This window comes from Gossypium hirsutum, chromosome D04 (assembly GCF_007990345.1).
Source record: "Gossypium hirsutum isolate 1008001.06 chromosome D04, Gossypium_hirsutum_v2.1, whole genome shotgun sequence".
NCBI lineage: Eukaryota > Viridiplantae > Streptophyta > Magnoliopsida > Malvales > Malvaceae > Gossypium > Gossypium hirsutum.
This window is the reverse complement of record NC_053440.1, coordinates 46,492,019-46,502,548: the sequence shown is the minus strand read 5'-3', so window position 1 is coordinate 46,502,548 and position 10,530 is coordinate 46,492,019. Positions and strand designations below refer to the sequence as shown.

The window sequence follows — 10,530 nt, the reverse complement described above, 5'->3', positions numbered from 1 at the left end:
GTTCATTTCACAGTTGACCGAGAAATGTGACCCTATATTTCGTCTTCTGAAGAAACATAATCTAGGGGATTGGAATAAATAATGCGAGGAAGCTTTTGAAAAGATAAAGCAGTATCTATCCAATACTCCAGTTCTATCACCACCTAGCCCAGATAGACCTTTGATTTTGTATTTAACGGTGTTCGACAATTCCATGGGATATGTGTTGGGTCAACATGATGCGACTGGAAAGAAGGAAAAGGCGATATACTATCTCAGTAAGAAATTCACTGACTGCGAGATGAGATATTCGTCTATAGAAAAATTATGTTGTGCCTTGATTTGGGAGACAAAGAGGTTGAGGTAATACTTACTCTATCATACGACTTGGTTAATTTCAAAATTAGACCCTTTAAAGTATATGATGGAGTCCACAGCGCTGAATGGGAGAATGGCTAGATGGCAAATCTTACTCTTCGAGTTTGATATGGTATATGTAAGTCAGAAGGCCATCAAAGGGAGTGCAATAGCAGATTTCTTGGCTAGTAGAGCTTTAGAAGACTATGAGCCTCTGGACTTTGACTTACTGAATGAAGACTTAACGTATATAGAAAATTCTAAGGAGGATTCTCAAGAAAATCATTCTTAGAGGATGAAATTTGACGGAGCTTCAAATGTGTTGGGCAATGGGATTGGGGCAATCCTGGTATATCCAAACGGGGATCATCATCCTTTCACCAGTAACTTATACTTTGATTGCACCAATAACATGGATGAATATGAAGCTTGCAGCATGGGTATCCGGGCAGCCAAAGAGCAAAAAATCAAGACACTAGAAGTATATAGGGACTCGGCATTGGTAATATACCAGCTAAAAGGAGAATGGGAAACGAGAGACCCAAAGTTAACCCATTATCGGAGATTGGTTCTGGATTTGATTGAAGAGTTTGACAATATCACTTTCTGGTATCTCCCACGTGAAGAAAATCAGATGACTGATGCTCTGGCTACACTAACCTCCATGATTAAAGTGAATAAATTAGAAGACATGAAGCCCATTCAAATCAATATTTATGAGATCCCGGCCCATTGCTACAGCATTGAAAAGGTGGAGAATGATAATTGCCCTTGGTACCAAGACATATTGCAATACGTGAAGGATCGCAAATATCCTAATCAGGCAACGGAGAATGATAAGAGGACATTGAGGAGACTAGCTATTGACTATGTCTTAGATGGAGAGATTCTATACAAGAGGGGAAAGGATCGAGTATTGTTGAGATGCGAAGATGCTGTAGAGGCTAAGGAAATCTAAAAAGAAGTCCATGAGGGTGTTTGTGGAACACACGCCAATGGATTCACTGTGGCTAGACAGATAATGAGATTCGGATATTATTGGTCCACTATGGAAAGAGATTGCATCAATTATGCCAAGAAGTGTCATAAATGCCAAATTTATGGGGATAAAATGCATGCACCTCCTGCACCTCTTCACGTTATGACCTCTCCATGGCCTTTCTCCATGTGGGGTATGGATGTCATTGGGCCAATATCACCGAAGGCTTCTAATGGGCATCGTTTCATTTTTGTAGTTATTGATTATTTCACTTGTTAGAGTATGCCCAAAGATCAATCATGGGATGGTTGTAATAACATACTTGATTTATCATGTTTATTAATATAAGGCGTTATCATTATTATTTCAGTTTCTTTTCTGTGTGTATAAATAAACTGTTTTATAATAATGTCCTAAGAATAATATGATTATTCTTAAAAGATCCTTAGTCAAGTATTATTGTTAGATAGGAAAACAATAATGCATTAAGACTAACATGTAGTTGATTGATGATAAAGAGTTATCATTGATATGGAATGTCAGAATCGATGCATGAATATGTGTGTTAGAGAACAACATATTGGATTGACCCATTATGAGTATGTTTCCTGGATTATTATGTAATTGTCACGATATTACTCATAGTGATTAATATGTATATGATCCTCACACTTGAGATCATCATAATCCCAACATCGTGAGTAGTATATTTTGATACAGTCAAACGTACACCGTAACTGGTTGTTCTATAAAGGCTGATGTTGGATATACCACAATCGATGTAGAGGGATATGGTTGGTCGATATAGAATAAGTCCCTCCTACATAATGGGAGTAATATCTTGGGCCACTTGATTAAGTGAGACTAGAAATGCATGGCCATACTCAAATAAGTTGATATGAGATGTCATACTTATTTGTATATTGTAGTCTGCTTAAGGTATCAAGGAACATGGAATGGATTATACAAGTGTGACTATTCCATGACTTGTGTCCAATCCAGAGATAAATGACTTAAGGATTATTTCATAAAAGGTTAATCATAAAAGAAAAAAAAGGTTATGTCGAATCATGATCTCTTGTGACTTAGGTAGCAATGATGCATTCCTAGATGCCACTAATTGTTTGTAACATTGGAATCGTTCTAGTATTACTGCTAACGTTACAGGAGCCTACAGGGTCACACCCTATAGTTGAAATGAACGGAATAAACCATAGTTGGTATTATTTTTGGGTTTCGCTTGAATTAAATTAATTATAGAATTAATTTAATTCGGTAACCAAATTTCCAACACATTATGTACAAGTTTGTTGTACGCATAATGAGGACATGAATTTGGTTAGCATATGAATTCAAATAAATATATGGTTTACCGAAATTATATTATAATAAATGTAATTATAATTTTCGGTTTAAAATATTATTATATTTATTTAATCCTAAAAACCCTAAAATAATAGGATATAAGAATCTCATTTTTCTTTGTTTTTGGTCTAGCAGCTGTCAAAGAAAAATTACTTTTCAAACCGTTTTGGGGATTTCTTCCGTTCGTAGTCAACTAGGTGGATTACGTAGAGGTCGGAGTCTCGATAGATTGCAGCTTGGTCCGATTGTAGATCAGACTACACATTGCTGAGAAGTTGCTGTCTACTCAGAACAGACATTAGGTAATTTCGTAACCCTTTTCACCCCGATTCGTTCCTCACACATGGATCCGTGGTTAGGGTCGCCGATTATTAAATTTTTCCGCTGTGTCGTAGAGGTGCCGACGATCCAACGGTGGTATCAGAGCCACTTGTGTGACATGGACTCAGGTTTAAATACTTGGGTGATGCAATTGTATGAGATGCATGCTTCAATTTTATTCAATTTCTGACTGTTTAAATCGTTTAAGAGTAACCTGATAATCATTCTTTTTGACAATGGATTAAATGTTAATCATGGTGTTATGGTCTAATCGGTTTTATGTTATTACTGTTAAGTGTTAATAGATCTATGACGGTGCGACGGTGGTGTTGACAGATTCCGATAAGAGTTAACTGGTTAGTGGAACAAGGGTTGTTCCGGCATGAAACCTTGAATTAAAATCTCGAAAACACGATTCTGTTGATAACAGTTATTAAATCGTGAGGTTTCATTTTGAATGGGGTATGCGGTTTAATACACCTTAACAAAAATGTTTATTTATGTATGATATTTTTGACATGCACGGTGTTTGAAATGCATAGTTATAGCCCGATAGCCCATTTGATAAAAAGGTTGTAATTTTATAAATATGGCCTGCGTGTCGTGCCTTGCTACTATTCTTTTGTATTTCTCTTCTCATCTTACTCCCTCATATGTAAAACGAGTTTCTACATATTGTAATTTGTAAGAGTTGCTGTGGGCTAGTCAAGAAGGAAGATGAGCCAACCAGTGTGGACTGATAGCTTGAAAACTGGCTTACAACCTTAGGTTTCTTTTTGGTTCTCCCATTGGCTTGGGTTGCGCCACCTTAGTTTATGGGCTATAACTATTGCATTTATTTATTGTTTTATTCATGTATGAGATGCTATGGATGTCTAAAGCATGCTAAATTTTAACCATGTTAAAATTTGATAATATTGAACCACATTAATTGATGAGATCAATTAAATGGCTAAATGGACTAAAGTAAACCATAATTGGTGAGATGGAACAATCTTAAGAAAATCCCTCTATTAAAATATTAAGTCAACATAGCATTCCAATTTTGCCCTCATTAAGGCCTCGATCAATACTGTGTAGGTTCTGCTAAAGCGAAGTACTAGTATTTATCTTAGTTAAACGCGAAGAAACACAAGTGATATTTGCTGGTTAAAACTGGTTAATGACTTAACTAGGTTATTCTAATAGGATTAGAAACCTAGAGGTGAGTAATTTGGATAAATCATAAGATGATTAGAACAAGAGTTGTTCACCAAACTTTAGGAGTTACATATGATGTAATTAGCAAAGTGTTGCTTACCTAGATAACCATAATCTTGAGAGTAAAGCCAAAGCTGACTTAAGAGGAGGTGAAATATGGATCCTTAACCCACTTGAAATACTTTTCGAGAAAGTCTTTCTGAAACTAATCTATGAGGGTATTAGTTTTGTAATAAAATAGTGGGAACATCATTTAATTAAGTCCTTTTAATGATGAATATAAATTTGATAATTTTTTCACACGCATAATTTCATTTTTGTAGATATATTATGGCTGTAAACACAAATACACTATCATTACGATCGGTCCTTGAGAAGGACAAGTTGAATGGTTTAAATTTTCTTGACTGGTTCTGTAACTTGAGGATTATCCTTAAACAAGAACGGAAATTATATATCATTGAACAACCAGTTCCTAACGAACCACCCACTAATGCCTCGAGGGCTGATAGAGATGTTTACAAGAAGCATCTTGATGACATGGTAGAAGTTGGATGTCTTATGCTTGCCACTATGAACCCTGAGCTTCAGAAGCAACATGAGGACATGGTTGCTTATGAAATGATTGAGCACTTGAAAGAACTTTATCAAGGGCAAGCACGGCAAGAGAGGTTTGATATCTCTAAGGCCCTATTCCAATGTAAGCTGGCTGAATGAAGCCTAGTAGGACCTCATGTCCTTAAGAAGATTGGCTATATTGAAAGCCTATCTAAGCTTGGGTTTCCATTGAGCCAAGAGTTGGCCACTGATGTTATTCTGCAATCGTTGCCAGATAGCTACAGCCAGTTTGTCTTCAATTTCAATATGAATGAAATTGATAAGACTCTGAAACAGTTGCTCAGTATGTTACGAACTGCTGAAGGCAACATGAAAAAGGATAGACCCAAGCCTATACTGATGGTCCGTAATAATAAGGGCAAGGGAAAGGCCAAAGTTCAAACAAAGCCCAAGGGCAAAGGTAGGCCCAAGCCTGGAAAAGTAAAGGCTGCATTGAAACCTAAAGGAGGGGTGGCTAAGGAAGGAAACTGTTTTCATTGTGGTGTGACTGGACATTAGAAGCGGAACTGCCCTATCCATCTTGAGGAAGTCAAGAAGGCCAAAATAAGTGGAACGTCTGCTTCAGGTATTTATGTTATTGATATTTATTTATCAACTACTACTTCATGGGTATTAGATACTGGTTGTGGTTCTCACATTTGTACTTCTGTACAGGGACTGCAAAGGAGTAGGACTTTGGCTAGAGGAGATGTGGACCTACGAGTTGGAAATGGAGTAAAAGTTGCTGCATTAGCTGTAGGAACATATAATTTATCTTTGCCTAGTGGACTTGGTTTATGTTTAGAGGATTGTTATTATGTGCCCAGTTTGACTAAAAACATTATTTCAATTTCTTGTTTAGACAAAATTGGTTTTGAGATAATTATTAAGAATAATTGTTGTTTCTTTTATCTCAATAATGTTTTCTATGGTTCGGCACAATTGATTAATGGCCTTTATATTTTAGATCAAACAAATCCCATCTACAACATAAATACTAAAAGATCAAAAAATAAATGACTCAAATCAAACTTATCTATAGCATTGTCGTTTGGGCCACATAAGTGAGGAACGCATATCCAAGCTCCATAAAGATGGTCTCTTGGATTCACTTGTTTTTGAACAATTTGAAGTATGTGAATCTTGCTTATTGGGAAAAATGACTAAATCTCCTTTTACTGGTAAAAGTGAACGAGCTAGTGATTTATTGGGCTTAATACATTCTGATGTATGAGGGCCAATAAATACACAGGCTAGAGGAGGATTACACTACTTCATTACTTTCACTGATGATTTCAGTAGATATGGGTATGTCTATCTCATGCGACATAAGTCTGAATCCCTTGAAAAGTTCAAGGAATTCAAAAATGAAGTACAAAATCAACTAGGAAAAACTATCAAGACACTTCGATCTGATCGAGGTGGGGAGTATATGAGCTTAGAGTTTGATGATCTTTTGAAGCAATGTGGGATTGTCTCACAACTTACTCCTCCTGGTACTCCTCAGTGGAATGGAGTTTCTAAAAGAAGAAATCAAACTTTGTTAGACATGGTTCGATCCATGATGAGTCATGCTGATCTGTCGACTTCCTTTTGGGGACATGCACTTGAAACAGCTGCTTTCACACTAAATCGTGTTCCATCTGAATCAGTTCGAAAGACACCATATGAGATGTGGACTGGGAAACGTCTCAGTATTTCTTTTATGAAAATTTGGGGTTGCGAAGCTTATGTTAAACGTCAGACGTCTAATAAGCTTGAGCCCAAATCTAAAAAATGTGTTTTTGTGGGGTATCCAAAAGAAACTAAAGGATATTATTTCTTTAATCCCACTGAGAACAAAATACTTGTTGCTCGGGCTGGTGTCTCCCTAGAAAGAGAATTTGTTTCTAGAAAAGGAAGTGGGAAAAAGATTGAACTTGATGAAGTTCAAGAATCGCAAAATACCACTGAACCAGAGATAGAACAACAGCAAGTTCCACAAGGGATTGAGGAACAAGTAATTGTTGTAGAAACACAACCACCGCGTAGATCTTTAAGAGAACGCCAAGCACCCGAGAGATATGGATTTCTCATCACAACGCATGGTGACGTTCTACTTATAGATCAAGATGAGCCTAAGACTTATCAAGAAGCGGTGACGAGTCCAAACTCTGAGAAATGGCTTCAAGCCATGAGATCTGAGATGGATTCCATGTATGAAAACCAAGTATGGACTTTGGTTGACCCACCTGAAGGGGTTAAGCCCATAGGGTATAAGTGGGTTTTCAAAAAGAAAACCAACATGGATGGTAATGTACAAATATACAAGGGGCGATTAGTCACTAAAGGGTTTCACCAAGTTCATGGTGTTGACTATGATGAAACTTTTTCTCCTGTAGCTATGTTTAAATCCATCAGGATTTTGCTTGCTATAGCTGCATTTCATGACTATGAAATCTGGCAGATGGACGTCAAAACAGCTTTCCTTAATGGGAAACTTGACGAGGATGTGTACATGACACACTTGAAGGTTTTGTCAATCCAAAGGATGCTAGAAAGGTATGTAAGCTACAAAGATCCATTTATGGATTAAAACAAGCTTTTTGAAGTTGGAATCTTCGTTTTAATGATGCAATCAAAGAGTTTGGTTTTATCAAAAATGAAGATGAGCTATGTGTTTACAAGAAAGATAGTGGGGCACTATAACATTCTTGGTACTGTATGTGGATGACATACTTATCATAGGAAATGACATACCTACCCTGCAGTCTATTAAGACTTGGTTAGGAAGTTGTTTTTCCATGAAGGACTTGGGCGAAGCAACTTACATCTTAGGAGTAAAGATCTATAGAGATAGATCAAGACGACTATTAGGTCTAAGCCAAAGTACATACATAGATAAAGTACTGAAAAGGTTCAGTATGGAAGAATCTAAGAGAGGATTCCTACCTATGAGACATGGTATTTCACTCTCGAAGGAAATGTGTCCTTCAACTCCACAAGAGAGAGAACGCATGAGTAAAATTCCATATGCTTCCGCTATTGGATCTATCATGTATGCCATGTTATGTACCCGTCCAAATGTCTCATATGCCTTAAGCATGACGAGCAAATACCAAGTAGATCCCGGTGAAGGTCATTGGACCACAGTCAAGAATATCCTTAAGCACTTGAGAAGGACTAAGGATACTTTCCTAATATATGGAAGTGAGGAAGAGTTAAGTGTAAAAGGTTACACTGATGCCAGCTTCCAAACCGATAAGGACGATTCTCGATCATAATCAGGTTTTGTGTTTTGCCATAATGATGGCGCTGTAAGCTGGAAGAGTTTGAAGCAAAGTACAGTAGCCGATTCTACAACAGAGGCCGAGTATATTGCAGCCAGTGAGGCAGCAAAAGAAGCAGTTTGGATCAAAAAGTTCATTACTGAACTAGGGGTTGTGCCTAGCATATCAGATGCTATAGAACTCCGATGTGATAACAATGGAGCCATTGCACAAGCTAAAGAACCTAGATCTCACCAGCGATCCAAACACATACTTAGGCGCTACCATCTCATTTGAGAGATTATTAATCGAGGGGATGTAGAGGTATGCAGAGTACCTACAGATGATAACATTGTTGATCCCTTGACCAAGCCTCTGACACAGCAGAAGCATGATCGTCACACTTAGTCACTTGCTATTAGATATATAAGTGATTGGTCTTAGTGCTAGTGGGAGATTGTTAGAGTATGCCCAAAGATCAATCATGGGATGGTTGTAATAACATACTTGATTTATCATGTTTATTAATATAAGGCATTATCATTATTATTTCAGTTTCTTTTCTGTGTGTATAAATAAACTGTTTTATAATAATGTCCTAAGAATAATATGATTATTCTTAAAAGATCATTAGTCAAGTATTATTGTTAGATAGGAAAACAATAATGCATTAAGACTAACATGTAGTTGATTGATGATAAAGAGTTATCATTGATATGGAATGTCAGAATCGATGCATGAATATGTGTGTTAGAGAACAACATATTGGATTGACCCATTATGAGTATGTTTCCTGGATTATTATGTAATTGTCACGACATTACTCATAGTGATTAATATGTATATGATCTTCAGACTTGAGATCATCATAATCCCAACATCGTGAGTAGTATATTTTGATACAGTCAAACGTAAACCGTAACTGGTTGTTCTATAAAGGCTGATGTTGGATATACCACAATCGATGTAGAGGGATATGGTTGGTCCCTCCTACATAATGGGAGTAATATCTTGGGCCACTTGATTAAGTGAGACTAGAAATGCATGGCCATGCTCAAATAAGTTGATATGAGATGCCATACTTATTTGTATATTGTAGTCTGCTTAAGGTATCAAGGAACATGGAATGGACTATACAAGTGTGACTATTCCATGACTTGTGTCCAATCCAGAGATAAAGTATTTAAGGATTATTACATAAAAGGTTAATCATAAAAGAAAAAAAACGTTATGTCGAATCATGATCTCTTGTGACTTAGGTAGCAATGATGCATTGCTAGATGCCACTAATTGTTTGTAACATTGGAATCGTTCTAGTATTACTTCTATCGTTACAGGAACCTACAGGGTCACACCCTATAGTTGAAATGAACGGAATAAACCATAGTTGGTATTATTTTTGGGTTTCACTTGAATTAAATTAATTATAGAATTATTTTAATTCGGTAATCAAATTTCCAACACATTATGTACAAGTTTGTTGTACGCATAATGAGGACATGAATTTGGTTAGCATATGAATTCAAATAAATATATGGTTTATCGAAATTATATTATAATTAATGTAATTATAATTTTTGGTTTAAAATATTATTATATTTATTTAATTCCTAAAAACCCTAAAATAATAGGATATAAGAATCCCGTTTTTCTTTGTTTTTGGTCTAGCAGTCGTCAAAGAAAAATTACTTTCAAAATCATTTTGGGGATTTCTTCCGTTCGTAGTCAACTGGGTGGATTATGTAGAGGTCAGAGTCTCGATAGATTGGCTTGGTTCGATTGTAGATCAGACTACACATTGCTGAGAAGTTGTTGTCTACTCAGAACAGACATTAGGTAATTTCGTAACCCTTTTCACCCTGATTCATTCCTCACACATGGATTCGTGGTTAGGGTCACCGATTATTAAATTTTTTAGCTTCGCCGTAGGGGTGATGGTGATCCAACATCACTAAGTGGGTAGAAGCAGCCTCGTACGCGAATGTCACGAAGTCAGCAGTCAATAAGTTTTTGAAGAAAGAGATTATATGTCGATATGGAATGCCTAAAAGGATCATATCTGACAATGCGCTGAATTTGAACAACAGCACAATAGCGGAAGTCTGCAATCAGTTCAATATTAGACACCGTAATTCATCACCCTATCGCCCAAAAATGAACAGTGCAGTGGAGGCGGCCAACAAAAGCATCAAGAAGATTGTGGGGAAAATGGCTGAAACTTATAAGGACTGGCATGAGAAGTTGTAATTCGCTCTTCTTGCTTATCGAACATCTATCAGAACTTCTACTGGAGTAACGCCTTTTTCTTTGGTTTGTGGGATGGAGGCAGTTTTGCCTATTGAGGTTGAAATTCCTTCTCTCCGAGTATTGGCTGAACTAAAACTAGATGAGGCCGAATGGATCCAATCTCGGTATGATCAGTTGAATCTGATAGAAGAGAAAAGTCTAAAAGCTATTCGTCACGGTCAAATGTTCCAGAAGTGA

The 10,530-nt window shown here is 36.8% G+C and overlaps 1 protein-coding gene across 1 annotated transcript; it reads left to right on the top strand.

Moving 5' to 3' along the window:
• The first annotated feature begins 631 nt into the window (after window positions 1-631).
• On the top strand, window positions 632-10,530 carry LOC107898119 (uncharacterized). Its single transcript, XM_016823658.1, has 2 exons — window positions 632-1,159; window positions 10,372-10,530. The coding sequence occupies exons 1-2, from the start codon at window positions 632-634 to the stop codon at window positions 10,528-10,530; spliced, it is 687 nt and encodes a 228-aa protein (XP_016679147.1).

Coding starts and splice junctions, on each gene's coding strand:
- LOC107898119 (XM_016823658.1), top strand. CDS start 632: ATGAAATTTGACGGAGCTTCAAATGTGTTGGGCAATGGGATTGGGGCA. Junction 1,160..10,371: donor ATCGCAAATATCCTAATCAG/GCAACGGAGAAT, acceptor TGTGGGATGGAG/GCAGTTTTGCCTATTGAGGT.